General features: G+C 30.2%; 1 protein-coding gene across 1 annotated transcript in view; it reads right to left on the reverse strand.

The window, feature by feature from the left end:
• Positions 1-992: 992 nt before the first annotated feature.
• Positions 993-20,386, reverse strand: part of LOC129981242 (uncharacterized) — a 302,572-nt gene continuing 283,178 nt past the window's right edge. Inside the window, exons 4-5 of the mRNA XM_056092002.1 lie at positions 11,127-11,229; positions 993-1,943 (exon numbers count right to left, since the gene is read on the reverse strand). Of these exons, the coding sequence (XP_055947977.1) occupies positions 11,135-11,229 (95 nt within the window). The 3' untranslated portion in view covers positions 993-1,943; positions 11,127-11,134. The remainder of the gene's footprint in view (positions 1,944-11,126; positions 11,230-20,386) is intronic.

Here is a 20,386-nt window from a genome sequence, read left to right on the forward strand (position 1 = left end):
TGGTAAATGTTAATCAGTAATATTTGCTTTTTTTCAGTTCTTTTTTTATCAGATTTAATTTGAGCTATGTGAAATGAATAATTTATTAGAAAAGATTCTTTTATTAAAATGGAGTTCACAAAAATATTTCATCGAAAAAATTTCGCATGCCACTTGTCAGTTTTTTGTTTTTTTTAATGTGTTTGCTGTTCTTTATCTTACGTTTTTGTTTTTCTATTTTGTATATTTTTTCAAGCGTTTGTATATTTTTTTTTCAAGCGAGGCGTTTCTTTGCGGTTTCAATTTAATTCTTTTTTTTTTTTTTTTTTTTTTTTTTTTGCAATACAAACATATTATTTTACCGAATTTTTATATCTCAACGAGACAACTGTTCTTTAAAAAATGGGACGACAATGCTACTTTTAAATTTCAAAAAACAATTCTTATAGATTTTGGGAAAAAATTTATCTTTCGAAAGAATCAATATTTTATATAAATGTATTAACGTATATATTAATTATAGCAGCATCTGAAATCTTTTCGATGATAATTAATTTTCAAAAATAAATAGTTTCGAATAAATATTTCAAATTTTTAAAATTTTGACTAAACACAGGTTTGATTTCAAAATTATACATTTTTTTCCTGGAATTTTAAAATATTTACTGTGATAAGTAAAAAAATTGTTCTCCGAAACTACTTAGATGTCATGCAATATATAATATGAAAGTATATATTCTTAAGAATGTTTTTAAACCCTAACAAATAAATTTTGAAATGATTATTAATTTTACAATTTTTTTTTATCTGTAAAACTTTTGATTTACTTATTTTTTATTTATAATGAGGATTATTTTATTTTAATAATTAGAGAAATGTTTTATACGATCTTTTTATTACAAAAAATGAAGAAAAAAATTAGCCAGAAAACAATATACTAAATTTCAAACTATTAAACTTTGTCTTTTAGTATAAATAAATGGCTAAAATATGATCATAACTTTAATAAAGATGCTTTACTTTGCTGTTGCAGCCATTTTACAATTATGTGTATATTAAATATTTTTAAAAAAATACCTATTAAATAGCAAACAAATACTTCAAATAAATATTACGTAAGTCTTTTGCGATTAGTAAATTTCTGTTGGCAATAAATTTCCATTATTATTCTAATTAGAGTAAAATAGAACAGCAAAGGAATTTCTTTGATGTACGATTTTATTCAATACATTAATGAGAAACTGACCTTCGAATGCTTAAAAATAGATTAAATATTTTAAAGAAAATATTTACCATTGATTTATGATATTTTTAAATGTAAGGCGAAATTAATTAGTGGGAGTTTTTAGTTAAAAATGATTAAGTAAGAAATCTGCAAGACAAACTGATGTCATTGTGTTGATAGCTAATTGAGAGTTACTAAACGTGATGCCATTTCTTTTACATTTGCTCTATGCTTTACTTTTTTTCATTTTTCGTAATTATTAAATCCAAAAAGATTAAAAGGTTAAAATGGTTAAGGGGAGAAGCTTCTGATATCCAGCCGTTGAGATCTACTACTTAAAACGTTGGTCTGTTCCCCAACATTTATATCCAACGACCCCTCCACAGATTGTGGGGGGTCAGGGTTAGAAAAAAAGTTAAGTACACAGCTCCATTCGCACTGGGGGGTATGGGGATGCGGAAACGTCAGATCGGATTAAAGAACTGTCGATGAAAACGGTAAAAAAGAGAAGTGTGTCCTGTCGTCTGCAGTCCAAAGCGTCAAGAGAACTAAGGAGTCCGTGGCCTTGAAAGAGCCGCCGAGCGGGTGAAAAAGAACAGCCTCTCGTTCCTTTTTTTCTATCACAATAATCACTTGTGGTGTGTCTGTCTGATGCCTGCAGACGAGTTGTCAGCTTCCGGGAACGTTGGAGAGGTAGCCCGATCGGATACGACTTCCTGACACTCCGGGAGAAGCACACCTGTTGACGAAAGGGAAAAGAATACTGTATATACAATGTATAAAATAGAATAATGTATTTGCAAAATGTATAGAATAGAATAATGTATTTGCACTTTGTATAGAATGGAATAATATATTTGCGCTTTGTATAGAATAGAATAATATATTTTCACATTGTATAGAATAGAATAACGTATTTGCACAATGTATAGAATAATGCACAGTACAATGTCTACAATTTTTATTTTTTATTTTGCAGGGTGTCTTTTTTCATATTTTGATATTTTTTATGCCTATTTGACTGGACTACTACGTAAATATGACCTACCGCAAGAATAAGGACAAATGAAAAATGTTCTCGCTGTATCTTAATAGCAACTACACATTTTTCCCCCGATATAATTAATAAATGTTGCAGAAATGCTAAACTTTGTCCCTTTTGTGTGTAAAATTTTGAATGTGTGGATTTCTGCATACCTCTCCCATGCCTTTCTGTAAGAGAAGATGGTCAGCAGACATCTGCCACCTCCGCACTCCTTTCCCCTTAAATGGGTAAGCTGATTGGGCGTCTGTAATTGGCGCTGCGCGGACGAAATTTGCATAAGGGCCGCTTACAGGGTGATTAGGCGTATTAATTCGGAGTGTAAATGTGAGCGCGTAATGAGGGCTCCTACGAAATTATGAGGTAGTAATTAGAGGGAAACATTTCCAAAGACCTTCGTCTATATTGAGCACAATGAAGAATAGCATAGACAACTTGCAGGGGAAAAGATAATTATATAAAAAAAAGTGTAATGGTCAATAGATCAGTGGAAGTTGGAAAACTTTTGCCGAATAATACGAGATATTAGAAAATAATAGTGTAATATAAACTAACATATTTGAATTTCTCTTATAGAAGGTAGAACTACATTACCAATAAATCACAATGGATAGATCTTTATCATTTAAACAATCGAGATTTCAATCTTTTTTCTTAAAGAAATTGGGATAATCCCAAATATAAAGATTCTCGAAATGCAAATTTTAAATAATGAATTCTTTTCCAAATAAAAATTACATGTTAAAAAATAAAATAAAGAAAATACTTTTAGAAATTATTTTTTTAAGTAGCAAATAAAAAATATAGTGTCATGCGATTATCTGTAAGCAAATAGTCACAAATCGTATACTCAAAAGAAATAAAATTTAAGCAACTAAAAACAAACATAATATTTGTGTAAAAGTTCTATAATTATTCATTGCATTCAATTTTGATATACTTAGTATATATTTTTCAAATTTTGAAATTATATTTTAATTATAAATAGAGTCTTAAAAGGAGTATATTATTAGAAAAACTAAAAGTTTTGATAAGAAATTCATAGCACTTCTAATATTTTATCATAAATTTTCAGATGTATGCAGTTAAATTATTTTTGTATGTACATAAAAAGATTTAATTGTTTACCTTTTTGTTCAAATAATTTTATCATAAGAATACTTATTTACATTATTAAAAAATGAATTATATTTCAATTTTCCAACCTTAGAAATTGAGAATTGCTATAGCAAGTGAAAAATATCCTAGTTTATGATTTTAAAATTCATTTTCTTTTATGGTATATAAATTTAGTTTCCTTGGTCTTTTTTTCTTGTTTCATTTATTTAATTTAATGTTTCATTTTTTTTGCCCTTGAAAATATCCCATTTGCAAAGGGTAGCACTGGAAAATTTCCCAGAAGTGGACTAATGCTGAAAAATAAAAATAGCAGTTTCTCGAGACTCCTTGAACCTCCTGATTATTACTTGATCGAATGCGGAAGGTATTTTTCAGTTTCTTAATCAAAATCGTGGTAACAAAATATTAGCCCAACTATCTTTTGGGCTGCAATCTAAATATGGAATACGTTTCGTGAAAAGGATAGGTTAAAGGGCTAAAAAAATGAAATTTAAATCCAAAGGCAAAAGCTGATACGAGAAGACAGAAGATGATGTAATACAAGATGTTCTTTTAATGTACCAATAATCTCAGAGGTATGCCAGTAACCTTAGATAAACCCAAACTGCTATTGAACATGGTGTCGAAAAACACAATGAAAGAATGAAAATCCCGAAACATACATGTATTTTCCATGTGCAGAGAGCGTTGTCAACACATATAATACACATATGTGGCCAATGGAAAATCTCATTCTTTTGTTCCATGGAAATCGTAATAGAAGTTTAATGGCATTATGTGACTGAAATCCTCGATGATTGCCTCTTGAGGACATGCCTGAATTCCTAAACAGAGAAAATAAATCAACAAATCCTCCAGAAGATTTTGAAAATTGTGCCATCAGCCATGTAGCGATGTATATTGGCTCATGCATGATTGTGCCTACATTTTTTTTTCTGTGAGTTGCATATTCGCCTGAATGTTGCACATCCAAGAATGTGACTTGAATTCGCAGGACTCATTACTTGGCTTTCACCTTTGCCAAGTTTCGTACTTTTACCTATGGGGGTCACCTTAAATAATTCGTTTATGTAAAGCTTATGGACGTAAGAGATGATATGATGTCTCTGATTATCGTTTCATACGGCACATAGAAAAAGTATCTTCGAGCTTGTTTGGGAATTGTTTTCACGTCGTTGTAGACTGTACATTGACGTCAGAAGCAATCACTTCAAACAACTAAAGAAATAATTAAATAAAGAATTAAATAAATCTTTTATTATTATTATTATTCAGTAAGTTTTGTTGTAAGGTATCAGATCCCGCGTGTATTCTTCATGTTTTTTTTATCCTCAAAGCGTGATTTGGGACACAATCCTCCAATGCAATTTTTCTTATTTTTTGCTCACTAACAAGCATCCAAGTTTATCACCCAATTAACAGAATAACTTGTACTTTCATGTATCGTATTAGATTTCAAAAGCCTTTTTGATGCGTAATGTTTGACGAGAGGCCTGTATTGTTTCATGTTTTAGAGTAATTGGAATATAAAAAAAAATTTCTTGGAACTTACATTCCAGTTATACTCGACTTACATCAAAGATCAAATTTCAGATGCCTACTCTAGTTATTTTTCTCGAAAATAGGTTTCATTATTTGATCTCAAATCATTACTTTACTTATGTCATCTGAAAATTATTTAATAGATGATTAAACAAAAAACAGAATAATTCAAAGAAGGGAATGAATTTGTAACTTTTTAATGGCTCAGCAATTGTAGTACCAGCTAGTAAATAAAAAAAAATGTTGATTTAGTATATGTTCAATATTTAAAGGATGTTTTAAAAAACTATTGAAAAGTGATAAGTGAAAAAAAATTAAAAATTAAAGCTATATTTAAGTTGCAATAATAGTGTAAAATTTATTGCTACAATATTCCTTTAGAAAATAATTTAATAAAATTTATTTTGGAAACTGTTCTGTCAATGGTCAAGTTTTTGTTCTCAAGCTGTGTGCCATTTTAGATGTAAAGGAATAAAATGAATGATAATCGAATGTTCTGCACAATTTAAAATTTTATTCTATGCGATTTCTAAATGCTAATACACGAAATTATTTGTGAAATGATTCTTGCAGTTTAGTTTTAAAGCCTTCTTGTATTTCCATAATTTTCCGGATGGCAGAATAAGTTGTTTGCAATTAATATAAAGCTTTTCAAAGTTTAGTCTTCTGAAATAATTATCTTTAATCACATGCAACAGTCATTGTTTACAGAGATTTCTTTTTTTACTGTTGCCATTCCGCTATAGCAGAATAACTAAAAAAAACTTATTCAAAGACGACTTCTCTACGTACAAAAGGGGACGGATAGCCCTTGATTAGGGCAAAAGAGAGAAAAGCTAGCGTCCATCTAAAAGCACTTAGTGGCTGTATCCCTCCATGTTTATTCAGGTTGGACCAACGTTGTTTCTCATTCTGCAGATCGATTGACTCCTGCGGTCGGCACCAGGTGGCGCTGCTCCGGGTCATCGATTAGAGCGAGTGAAAAGGCCATTTTTAGGAGGATATATCCGTGGCGTTTATCCACGCTCTGCGGTAAATCTCGGCTAAGGATAAGCACTTCTTCAAGGATATTGGCGATGTCATCGCTTGGAAGAAATTGGCTGCTTAGTCATTTCGGACACGTTGGTCCGGAGAATACAGAGATGGACAGCAATATCTCCCGAGACTGCTAGAGATTGGATTATGAATGTAAATGTTTTGGATAGCTTGTATTGAAAATATGAAGGCGCTACAAATTGTTTAGTATGTAACATTCATACGCGAAGCAAATTAGATTAAAAGAGTTTTCATATAAAAATGATAATCTATGTCAAATTAGAGTAAATTTTAAAATTTACAAAATCAGACCTGGTTAGAAATGCAACCCAGGTTCCAATTTGGGTTAGTTGAAAGAGGTTCAGAAAGGCGACAAAATCAGCAAGAGAAAAAAAAATGGAAAAAGAATCTTGAATTACAACTTCTCGACATCCTTCCATTTGCCCATTGTTTTATTTTATTTCCCCAATATAAATATACATCAAGGGCCGCGAGGTTCCTTTAAAAAATGTGCTGCAGTTTAGAAAACAGTTTTTAAAAGGATGGAGTAACTTTGAACACCATGAAGGTTTTTTTTTTTCTATTAGGGGGCTATGTTTAGAGATTTTCAAATGAATAAGTGACCTGTGAAATTAAAAAAATGTATTTAAATTCTGATTGTAGGGTCCATAAATTTACCTAAATTATTAACATTTTTTTGAAATATTAAGTCAAAAGATTTAACCCACAACTGACAATCGCAGAGTTTAAGATTCCAAAAAAATTATAAATTAATTATTACGTAATAAACAATTATCACAAATTTCCAAGTTTTATAAAAGCATGAATGTACTGAATTTTTCGAAACCAGTAACAAACATTTCGGATTTTTTTCCACATCTAACAAGAAAATGTGATAATAGGTGTGAAAAAAAAAATGGAAATATTCATCATTGGTTCCAACAAATTCAGTTTTTTTCCTCATTTTATAAAACTGAAATGGATGGTGGTGTTAAACTAAGAAATATTTTTTAAATGAAGCAGAGCTCCTTAAAAGCATTTTTGATTTAACAGGTCTATTAAATCTTAGTCAATCAAGTACACCTTTCTGATTTTTGTTATGTCAGATTCAATCTGAATTTCGATCCCAAATCATCAGTTTAGTCATCAGTTTAATTTACAAATGGCACTTCCTTATGTTTATTCAGCAGCTGACGGCTGAAGAAATGAGGATATATTTCAAAATAAATAGGAAGCAAAAATGAAAAATTTTTTAAGACATAAATAGCAGAAAAGAAAGAATGAATATATGATATTGCTTTTCTAATTAAAAAAAATACCGTCTTTATAACTTTCTCGTTTAAGAAGTCATACAAAGAGAAAGTATTATAAAATTTCACATCTTTTTTACTTTCTCGTTTAAGAAGTTATACAAAGAGAAAGTATTTAACTGTCGAAAATTCGATTCCAGATATTCATGAATCTTTGCGTTTCAAACCTCAAAGTTCGAAAAACACATTTTAGATTCATGTCTAACTGTGAACACGATGACTTAAGAAACACTTACGGAGACAGATGAAATTTGATAAATGATCTTTACATCGAATTTATAGATCTCTTTTGTATGCGAACGGATTCCAAAACCCTCCAGGTTTTTTGTGCGTGCGTTATTATGGGTCAAATTCGACAAAATATGTGTGAGAGGAAAGATGAAAGGAGGAATGTTTATATATAACAAAGTGAATTCTGGAAATGTGCACATCTTTCTGCGTCTCACACCTTAGTGAGATAGAATCACCAAAAAAGTGGCCATATCAGGATGCTGAAACGAACATTATATATTTGAATACAAATTAATTCAATAATCGCAAAAGGAATACATAAAATAAAATTTGGATACATAAAATTTGGGAAATGCAATATCTAACGTGAAGTTATTTATCAGATTCTGGACCAATCTGTCAAAAGTGTTACCGTCTGCAGTCTGTACTTTCACAAACGAGATGACTCTCGATTGATGAAGAGCCGCGGTGGCCTGGTGGTAAGGTCTCGGCTTCACAACCGGAGGGATTCACGCTCGAGACCCGATTTCACCGAAGAATTGTCATGTAAGGGGTTCTGGTGCATGCTAAATCCGTCGGGGCCAAACGTCCTCCAGCTGGTGTGAAAGTTTAAAGAGAGGGATGCCAGCTCAGGTGTTGTCCTCGTCATCTGACCGCGGTTTAAGGTCCGTCCCAAAATAGCCCTAGTGTTGCTTTAAAACGGGACACTTATATAACTAAACTATAAACTATCCTGATTGATAAAAAACGCAACGATTTAAACAAATGTATGAAATTTCTCATACGATTTTTAGACTACAATTTCAGTTTTATGACAAATTTTGATTTTAATCGATTGGAATAAAAGTGTTTAAAATATATTTTTCGTTTTCTGGTATTTGTATGCTAGCTGCAGTGAAGCAATCAATTGCCAAACATAGCACGCTAATAGGCTCTTACCTAGTTATTGTTCAGCAATGACATGCATATAATGATGTACATTTATTAAAGAGTAGGTGTGAAAGTTTCGGGAAGACTAATTCCCTTAGTTCCGATTTCATATTCATTTCGAAATATACCTTTAATTTTATGAATAGTGTATTTTATACACAAAAAGCATTTGTTTGTTTGTTTTTCGTTTATTAAGATTATCAACATTGCCTAAGTGCTTTGTTCCGTACGGTACTTGCAGCTTTGATATTAAAACTATACGGAAAATTCCATCAAAGATATTTGGCATTTATGAGTCTCAAATCTTAAATAAACATTGAAATAATTTTTCTTTATTCTCTAAGGATTCAATTTTAACTAGTTGTTTTAGCAGTGAATGTCATGGAGTTACCAAACGCATTATCAGTTCCGAAACTGATGTCATTTTCTGGTCAAATGATTGGCTAGGGAAAGCTCTATATGCCGTCATTTCGAATTTTCAATCATCATGGGAATCGTAACATTTATTCATTATGAGAATTTCAGATCGACACAAATGCAATGGGGCAAAACCAGTTTCATTATCAGTATTTTCCAAACCGAAGTCAGTTCTGTTGTACAATATACTGGTAAAACTTTCTACGCATTAATTAAATATAATGAGCATGGATTATAGCTGCAGGGTAGATAGGCTTGCTACAAAGGTTTGTATGGAATTAACAATGTTTTGGTGGTGTCAGTTTTAACGATGTTGTAATTTAAAATTGGATAATGGGGCTAGAGTATTTCAATAATTTCTAGGAATAAAGTTACATAAAATAAATTATGCATCATTGGACTTTAAAAATTGCAGCTAATAATTTTTAAAGCATTTCAGTATTTATACATTTGTTAAAAACGTAGTTACAATATCTGTATATGATTGGACAAAATTAGTTATTATCCCTTGAAATACCAATACCAATATCTACTGCCATAATATGTAGCGTTTTTCTTCTTCTAAATAAATATATGCTAATTATTTTTTTCTATTTTACATCTCAGCCTTTGTTTAAAACTAATTTTAGAAAAGTTTTACAATAGGTACGATTTTCCAGAGAATGGCTCTAGTACCAAAAAAAAAAAAAAAAAAAAAACGAAACAAGACTTCTTGAGCCCAGAAATATTTTTTGTCCGCTTTTAGGGTTATGAACGAAGTAAATAAATCAAAAATATAAATAGTTAAGAGAAATTATCTGTATAAATTTATTTTTAAAACTTTAAATTTTATAAAATGTGAGATAAATATGGCAAAAAGATTATCTTCTGTCCATCCTCGAATGAATATTTAGCGGATTTGGAATGAGCGAGGATAGAACCTGGGACCTTGTGGTTCGCAGTCCAGTAACATAACCAGGATACAAAAGCATATGCTCTTGTAGCGTAGTTGTTAACTGGCTTGTATGCTATTCAACACAAATATATATCGATACTGATGTGGCTTGTTAACAATTCTACTATATTGTATTCTATAGTATTATACTATATGTATATTCCGGCAGTACGAAAACCCGGTTATTTAAATGACACATTTTGATAGTTGTGTTCATGTTCAATTTAATAAGTTAATCTCTGATTAAATGTCTGTAGTAGATATTTAATACCGCATTGTAAAAGCTTATACGAAGTCTGAAATGTTCAGAATATGTTTGGGGAGGTTATGAAATTTGTTTTACACATCAAAACAACAGAATGGAGTATTGTGATGAAGTTACAAATTGCTTCATCAAACAAATTTTTGCAATCATATTCCAAGTGTTTGAAATCGTATTTTTCATCATATTCCTTCAGATCAACAATATGTTTAATTAAATTATTGTGAATTGTTTATGCCCAGTAGATATATTTTCATATAGCGCATACAATGACATATTCATAATAGCTTGTTCCATTATGAATGCTTATTTTTATTCCATAACATTCATAATGGAATAAAAAATAAGCATTCAGTAAGAAGTATATGGAATTGATAACTACAATTTCGTTGCTCTTCATTGAAGCTTGTAAAATTTATATTTTATATGACTTAAAGAGCATCTGAAATTCAGTTCGAAATTCATATATATACCGATTTGAAAATTAATAACTAGTGAAATGAATCATTCATCTAAAAACAATTGAACAGAACAAACAAATTATTATCTGAGCTATGCAACCATCTTTTGATAAAAAATGAAAAAAAAAAAAGTTGCCCGTTTATAATTTTAAAATGTTATAAAAAGCTCCAACAATTTAAAATAAACTACTGAAAATAATGTTAAATCTTATAAATAAAATTAAAATAAGCCCGTTAAAATATCGTTTAAAAAAATATATTTTGGATTTTTTTTTCAGCTTTAGAGTTTAGTTTAGTTTAGTTACATTAACGTCCCGTTGTAAAGCAAGACTAGGGCTATTTTTGGGACTGACCTCGTCATTTTGAACCGCGGTCAGATGACGAGGACAACAACTGAGCTGGCACCCCACTCCACTCCACTCCACACCAGCGGGACGACGTTTGGAATGACGGATTTAACGTGAAACAGACCCCCTTACACGATGGTTTTTCAGTGGAATCTGATCTCGAACCTGAAACCCTACGGCTCACAAACCGAGACCTTACCACCAGGCCACCGCGGCCTCTTCAGTTTTAGAGAGTGCATGTTCAAAGTGCTTCTACGTTAAAAGCAGTGCAGAAAAAAAACGAAACACTCACCTGAAGTGTTAAGACAATAACAAATTGACGATGAGGAGCAGCACTATTTCTAACACTGGTAGCCAACTTCCTTCTCTCGCTCGCCACGTCCCCGATATGCTACCTGTTGAATAAAACTATCTTTAGCTTTCAATGTTTTTTATACAAATCTTACATCGTATTATAAAATAAATGTTCATAATAAAATATATTTTTCATGATATTGACATGCTGTGGTTATCGACAAATGAAAAAGAAATCGCACTTGAACGATTTACAATAGATTTAAACTTATCTTTATAAAAATGATGATCATAGAATTCATTATGTATTTATATGTTACAATAAATACAGGATTCATATTGCCGCATTAAAAAGAGACAGTCGACTCTCCATGGCCGAATGGTCAAGCACTGGTCTCATAATCAAGAGATCGTAAGTCCGAATCCCGTTACAGACAATGCGATTCACAGTTTGTGTAAATATTTAATTCCTTGATTTTATGTTTTCCTTTATTTCATGTTCCAGAAGGTTCTGGACCTTTCTTTAGTTTACCCGAACTTTTACTCTCTCCAGAAAAGTATTCTGGAACCTTCTCTGCTAGTATAAAAGCAGAAGATCTATCAGTCACTGTGTTCTGAGTTCAGAGCTGAGTTAATAAATTGGTTTAGCTCTACTTCTTGAGTGTGTCATTGAGTTCTATACTAAAGTACCTACGTGACGATATCAAGGAAGATATACTTGAAGATTGTTCTCAAGATCATTTACGCGATATCAAACGTCACCAGAAGGTAATAGGCTGAGTTGTTCAACAGCAAGAATGAATTTACTAGCTCTCTCGATTGATAATGGACGAATAAAAATATGATCGTAACTTTCAACTGGTAAATATGCATCTAATGCAGGAACCATATAAAGAAAATCAATTTTACGCCTGAAAAGGAATCTCAGCAAAACGTTCGTCGGGGCTACTGCACATGTGACGGGACATCATTCGAGTTCGACAATAAATACAGTTATGTAATAGAGTTGGTTATAATTAGGAAACCGTCGAGTAGTTTTTGTGGCAAAACTAAATACTTTAAAGGAAGTATTCCATTTTTACTTTTTAATATACGACGTATACATAGAAAAAGTATTGTAATCGTCAAAAACAAACAAACATGAAATCAAAAGTTTGTTGAATATCCATGTATCCCTCCACCCCCAAGTCCGAAAAAAACATATTTGAATTTATATTTGTCAGTTTATGAAAACGATAACTTAAAAACACTTTAAGAAAGATATTAAATATGATATATGGTATATCATAGATTTGTGGAATTCTGTTCGAACTTCAAACGAAAGCCTATGAAAGGATATGTGTCCGTGCAGTTGTCTAAGTAAACATATCTGCAAAATGAAAAAAAAATTAGGTGAATAAAATTTGATACAAATTTATCATCTAAAGTGTTGATCGGCATCAAATTTGAAACTGAATTTATCAAATCTGTAGATTCTCATGTATGCAAACACGAAATCTCAAAAACCCAATAACTAAAATACATTTAACATATGATTTTATGGCCACAATTGCGGCTTCGTTTCAAAATTTGGTTTTAATCTTTTGAGAAAAACACATTAAGAATATTAAAAAATTCCATTTTCTGGTAAGTGTGTAAGAGTTTAGTAGCCAATGACACGTTAATCCAGTAACATTGCTGGATTCATTCTAAAATTTGATCATTTGTAATTATTTTCCGCAAATGAAGATTCACAGTTTTCACAACTTAGCTCATAATCCATAACTTATTGTGGAAGAGGGAGAGGAAATAACATTTTTATAAGAGAATGTGCGAGAAAGTTTTGGGTAGACCCCTCCTAGTTGTTAAATACTTCTCAAAAAACGTATTGTTTCTGGCTATCTTTTATTTTTAATGAGTCTTCTGTCATTTTCATTGACTTTCTTGGTTTCTATTTCTTATGCAAGTAAGGCAGTTTTGATGTTTTTATATCTTATAAGCATTTGTTATAACTTCTTCCCCTTGACCTGGGCGTCCCGGGTTCGAATCCCGGTTCGGGCACGGTTGTTCTTCATCTGTGTTCTATCTGTGAGGTGTGTGAATGTGCCTCCCCCCCCCTGTAAAAAGGGGTTGTGCAAGCGAATGTGTGTCATCTTCATTTGAGCTAGAAGTCAGACTTCTGCCCTCTGGTGCTCAGGGGTCTTTACCCTCAGAAACTACTGCAATCTCCTTCCATGGTAAAGCGGACACGACATCATCATCATCATCCTGTTATTAATTTCGTGACAATCGGTACATAAATGCATGAATAATGAAAAAAACGATGCTTAAGACATAAAACATTATATGAAATAAAACAAAGTATCGATTGTATCCAAGAAATATATAATTGCTTTTTAGGGGCTTTCTAAGGACATTCGGTTAATTTTAAATTTTGCCTTAATTACCCAGTATTGATTCATAAATTCTGTTTACAGTTATCTGACTCATTATAAAAGTATTTAAAGTCAGCTGGAACTACATAAATTGCTTCGATTCAGCTCAGATTTTATTCTTAAAACTTGTAATAGATAATGCAATCACATGAAACATGTCATTAGAAGAACTAAACTATTATACTGCAGTATAAGTTTATTCTATTACATAGGACGGAGTAGTCCTAATCCAAGGAATTTAAATTTTAACAAAATTGGTTTTGAAAATTTTTAATAATTTATTAATAATCTTGGCAACCTTACGTCATTCGATATTATTCCAGGAAATTAATATATCAGTAAAAAAATAAGAGAAAAAATAGCCTGAATGAACGTAATGTAAAGAAAAGCATACAGAAATAATGAATAAATTGGATTATTTAATACAATAATCGATTTTTAATTAAATTTTTATTAAGTAATGCGCCCTCTTATTATCATGTTAGTTCTTTTTTTCTTAAAATTATTACTTTCTCCTTTTACATTAAAGCGATATTTTATTTATTCATAGAATGAAGGTGTTCACTTGAAACTGACTTTTTTCGTAGCTTTTTTGTCACCTTATTGATATCGTGGAATTTTACCCTAAAAGGAATAAAGAATATTCAAAGAAATAAGTTTCTGAAAGTCAACAGAATGTTCACTTATTTTCATTGAAACAATCCTTTTAAATTCATGTGATAATTATGTCCCGAATCGAATCGATTAGTGCTAATTTTTTTTAAAAAAATCTCTTGTAACATATCTAATTTTGGAATATAAATTATATTTCTAGAGAACTGCACATATAAACACAGATTAAAAATTTACCTAGTTGAAAATGTCAAATCCCAAAATTTACGATTTTCTTTGGTATCAAGATTAATTTGAGCAAATTTTCCAAAAATTATTGCAATGAAATACAATTGAGAAAAATTAAAGGAAAAATTGGAAACTCAATTTTTATACGGTGTAACGAACTCCATAGATTTGATTTAAATCCAATAGAACAGTCCTAAATCTCATGCAAGCTCAAAACGAACTGTCAAAATTAATATAAATCATCTAGCTACAAATTTAATAAATGAAAATTCGAAATCGCAGATTCTTTGGAAAAAAATTCCACAAATCTTGTTTGGTTATTAATATAGAATTCTTCCTCGACAGTTCTTTTAGGCGTTGAAATTTAGACATCAGATGACTCCGAAATACGTCTGGAATTCCAAAACTCTAAGCGGCCACGTAAAACAAGATAAGAAAAGGAAGAAAAACGTTCCAAATCTCCGTTAGGAAAGAACTAAAGCAGAGGAATCCTTGCGTGGAATGTTTTGAATTTTTATGGCGTAGAATTATTCCCTTGCGTAACAATAGATGGCGCTTGTAATATGATTTTTTTTCTCTTCATTTTCTCTGCGTAGATCGGCCATCTTGTTCTCATCGTAAAGGATGCTGGGAATATTGTTTTGTTTCGGACAAAGCGTGGGGAAATGACGAATTCTTCGGCAAAAGGGAGAATATTTTTTCGCTCTAACCCGCTTTGACAAAAAAAAAGGAGTAAAACTAATAACTAGATATAATCTTTCCATTAAAGAAAAAAATATTGCCTATAAAATGCTCAATAAATAACATAAAAGGCATAAGAAAACTTTATTTTCATTTTGTACCTTAGAAATGTGTGTACTTTATTTATGTGTGTACTTTATTTGAGATATCAATGGGTTTTTAATGTCCATCAAAATTACTGAAAATCAGAAATAATCCTGAGTTTCTTTATACAAGAAATCTTTACAATCATTTGCAAAGATTTTTATGTAGAACATAATTAACGATATTACTTGACACAATAAATATATATATAATGCTATCAAAAATAACATAATATATATATTAGTCACTTATGCAATTTTATTTTTAATATTGCATAAATGAATTTTAAAATATCTGACAGAAAAAATAATTAGTATGATTCATTTTCACATTTAATTAATATATTGTAAAAATATTTCATATTGCATCTAATATAAATTTTTATTGCATAGAAATATATTAATGTATTCTGTTCCTCTATTCAAGAGGTTTTGGAGGGACTATTTGTCTATGAAACGCATCACAGCAAAATTTCGTATGCATTTATTTTTTATTACAGCATAAAGAAAACAGAATATATATCCATATTTTAAAATTTTGAACCTAATTTAATTTTTTGATTGACTTTGGTAACGACTATTGTAGAAGCATTTCTATTTTTATTCGTGGTTAAATAATGTAAACTAACATAATTTCAGAAATAAAAAAGTAACACTGTTTAGCCAATGATAATGTTCAACACATCCACAGATATTAAGCACTTACGTGTGAAGAGGGTGTAAAAGGTTTAAAAGGTTTATCTTCCGAATAATAATATGTGCTTTAACTATCGTAAAATAAAAATTATAAGAAAACTATTTTGTTTAATTATTTTAAAGCATCCAGAAAGGAAACTAAACATTTGAAAGAATATTTTTTTTTTCATAATATTCTATAGAATTGAGATTCAGCAACTAATTATATTTGGTCCTCTTTTATAGCTTGTAAAACCTCGGTAGTATTCGTTTTTCAATTTTATTAGTTGTTTTAAAACTATACGATATTTAATATGGTGCGAATTTTAATTAACCTACAAATCTGATGAGTTTATTACAATATTGTTGAAATAGTTTCTCAGGGCTGACAGTACATGATTACAAATATGTGCGGCATGAAAGGAAAATGTTTGATGTCACTTCCACCTGTTTTTCAAATAGCCCCTAACCATCATGTTTTAATGAATAACAGATTTGCACTGTTTAAATCCAACATCTTTGTCATGAAAATGCAATAAATCTAGCATACAAACAGTCAACTATATTTTAAAAAATGTCGTAAGCCACTAACAATGAGTTTTGAAGTTAAATTATCATCTATTAATATTCAAATAATAACTTTGACTCACTGAAACCGGCATGTTATTCACCAGATCTTGTACCATGCGATTTCTTTTAGATCTATAACAAGTTTGTTTTACTAAAAGATTTGAAAACATCTTATTAACCTCTTAATGCCATATTTGACTCATTTATAAGCAGATATGAAAGAAATATTTGAATCTGAATTTCATAACGTTTCTATAGGTTCAGCTATAATATTACCAAATTTCTAACTTCAAAAATAATATCCATTAAAATAATTTCGAAAGTTTCTTTCAATAAAAAAAATATTAACTATATTTACATATTCCTGATCCGTTTTGGAGGTAAACAAAAATTCATACTGTAAAGAGATTGCAATTTTCGAAAAAATATCAGTCGCTACGTGGCAAGTAAAATAATACTGAAAATCGAATTAATAATATAAACTGATTATATCGTTCAATTATTCTTGTTTTAAAAAAATACCATTATTAGATAGCCTTCTACATATATACAAGTAACTGATCTGAGTAGATTGTAACTAGAGTCAAATTATTTTAATAAATTTTAAGCACTTCATATGGATTATATTATTGATAATATATAAATATGCGTATAACGCAGATTCCTCTTTGAGTTCAGATCAAACTCTGTAAACTAATCATAGCATTTTTCTTACTTTAAATTGCTGAATTGCGCATTGAAAACTTGTCGTGCTATCACGGACCTATATATCGGGGTGGTTAAAAGAAATTATAAAGGGAAAGGAAAAATAAAACAGCAATTGTTCCCGTTTAGATTCTTTCTTTCAGAATAATAATCATTTAATTAAATAGGAGCATTATAGATATTAATAAAATCTATAAAATAAACCGTCGAACGTTAAGGTTAATTAGTTGAGAAGTAATGGGAAATATCAATTCGAAATTTTTAACAGATTCCTCCTGTCTGACGTATACTTTAACACTTTCGCCCAAATTCAATAAAATATTTTTCAAAATTTACTTTTTTCTTAATTTACTCGTGATCCAATTACGTTGTCTATATATTCATCAGCTCATTTTTATTTTTAAAATACTTAGCTCATCTATTTAAACCTTTTCTCTGAGATTAATAGCCTTTTATTTAATTCGCAAAAGTCTAATGTTTCAACTTTACCTTCTCTTCTTACCCAGTCAGATATTAGGGAATGTAATTACATGGCACGTCTTGAATGTCTTTTATATAATTTTTCCCATATCAAACTCGAATTCTATTGGTCTTTTTGTTTAATATTGGCATAAAGTAACAATTTCAGACGTTTTATTTTCGGACCGTTTTACTAGTATTGAAATTCAGCGTCAAAAAAATGCTTCTACTTATGAAAAATTAATAACAAAAAAAAACACCTATATTTCAAGGACCTCATTGACCTGGTCTTTCAGAACAGAGAGCTCCAGATTCGAGACCCGATGCCACTGAAAACCTTTGCAAACGAGTCTGGTGTATGTTAAATCCATGGGGTGAAATGTCCTTTTAGTGGTGTGGTACGGAAATTTAAAATAGGAGGTGCCAGCTCAGGTGTCGTCCTCATTACCAGATCATGGTTCAAATTTCGAAGTCCGTTTCAGAATAGTCCTAGTGTGGCTTTAACCTTTAGAAGCCTGATTTTCCAAATTAAATTATTAAAATATCAGTATGCTCATTGCGATAGGCAAATAAAGCGAAAAATAATAAAAACCATAATACATATTTTATATATATATATTGGAAAAAAAAGCGGGTATCGATTTTGATGCTTTAGGCATAAGGTCATTATATATATAATATGTTGTAGTAAAAATAAAATATTCATTTACCTCAAAAAGTATTTTATTTTTCGGTAATATAAAATACACCAGAAACTTATTCAGCTAAACTTTTTCTAAAAATATGTCACTCGTTCAGTTAGCCGGTAAAATAAAATGTTATATTATTTGAACAATTTTGACAGCTGACTTTTTTTTAAATTTTATTTTTGTTGAAAAGAACTTCATGGAATGGAACATATATACAGCTAAATATTAAAAACAAACCAATTGCAAGTGTACAATTCTATTTAAGAGTCCGGTATAAAATTTGAAACTTAGGACATTTAAAGGTTAAAAGCTGGACATTAATTAACTAAACTAAAATCCCATATCACAAAATGTTCACTTTTTCCATCAAAACTAAATTAATGCTCATATCAGTATCAATACCCAATATGGTTTGAGAGAAAGAATCTCGTACAAATTATAAAAGCGATAAACAGTTCTTGTGACGTCACAATCACATAACACAAATAAATAGGTATGTGTATAAATAGGCATTTAGCATTCATTTATCCCTTTTCTTATACTATGCTAAGCAATGACGTCCTACCTGTTGTCCGCTTGCAGTGGATATCAAAAAGAAATTGGAGAGCGTTTAAAGATCTATTCAAGGCTGAATTTTTTATCGAAATAAATTATTTGCCTTTCTGTCCTTATTACTTTTGAATATCGATCGATATATAAATGAAAAAAGTATGATAAATATTACGGCACATAAAAGTAGGAGTATTTATTTACATTTTACCAATATATATTTTACTAATTCAAATAATAGTTTTCTTATTGTGTGATGTAGAATTGCAGGAATACTTGCTTTTAAAAAATATAATTGTACAGAAGAGTTTCATCTTTTGTTAAATCTGATAAACGTAAGGTGAAAACGGAAACTTTGCATTTCCTTCACAAACAAATATATGAGAAGATTAGTTTGATGAATCTTTAAAAATTATTATTCATTATTTAGTTACCACGCAGGCAGAGACAATTTATTAATCGATAAATTAGTTATTTTGGTAAGTGGTATTAGAAGTGTTGTTATATATAACGAAATCAGGAGAACTAGATTTCTCACTAATGATCAATTATTGATTGAAAAAAAAATTCAGAATGTACTCAGTAAAAAGGGACGTCTGCTTCTTTTCTGATACATGATCGATTGGGTTAAGACATAGAATGATTTGAAAGCATGAAAATGTGGAAGATGTTTATGGATTCTGTTTTGCAGATGCGATCTTAATCAGATTATTCGAACCTGGGAAAACAATTTTATGATTTTAACAAGAAATAATTCATCATTGTCAGTTTATATCTGGAAGTTTATCTGGAAATTTTTCCAAATGACGCATAATTATGAATCAAATTAAATGAAAATCCATATTAAAGCTTCTAGACTTCTACTTCAGTTATCATCTAGATAATGCAAGAGCGTTTTGATCAACCAAAGCTCTGACATTTCCTCTTTACCATAAATCTATTATTCAATGACATTGCTTGGTATACTACATTAAATGATATTACAATCCCAACCCTATTTTTTTTTTCTTCCAGGTGCCTTCATCTTCCTTAATGTAATATGAAAGTTTGAAGAAAAGGTGTTAGATCAGGAATCTGTCCCCTTAACATTCAATCACAACTTAAAATTATGATTTCCATTTCAAAATAGTCCTAATGTTGCTTTAAAGTGCGTGGATTAAATATAATTAAATTAAATTTACAACAGCTTGAAAACGGGAAAAGTAATCAGATGCACTGATGTCGAAGTCCCCGTTTGAAAAGGTAATTAGTTGAATTTGTCTAGCGATAATTTAACTATTAATAATTCAACAAAATAAAAGATAATCTAGTATAAAACACCATGATTTCAGTAAAAAAAAATTATATTACCTATTTTAATCTAAAATTTGAATGTCCAATTTAAATAATTTTGAAGAAAAAAATTATAGTTTTCTTTTTAATCTCTTAATTATTAATATCCCTCACCTCTTCCTTAAATAAACAAGAACAGACTTATTTGTAGCCAAACTAAAACAAATGCCCTCTAGCACCCTCTGCTGAATCTTTTTCTAA

This window comes from Argiope bruennichi, chromosome 8 (assembly GCF_947563725.1).
Source record: "Argiope bruennichi chromosome 8, qqArgBrue1.1, whole genome shotgun sequence".
Lineage (NCBI taxonomy): Eukaryota > Metazoa > Arthropoda > Arachnida > Araneae > Araneidae > Argiope > Argiope bruennichi.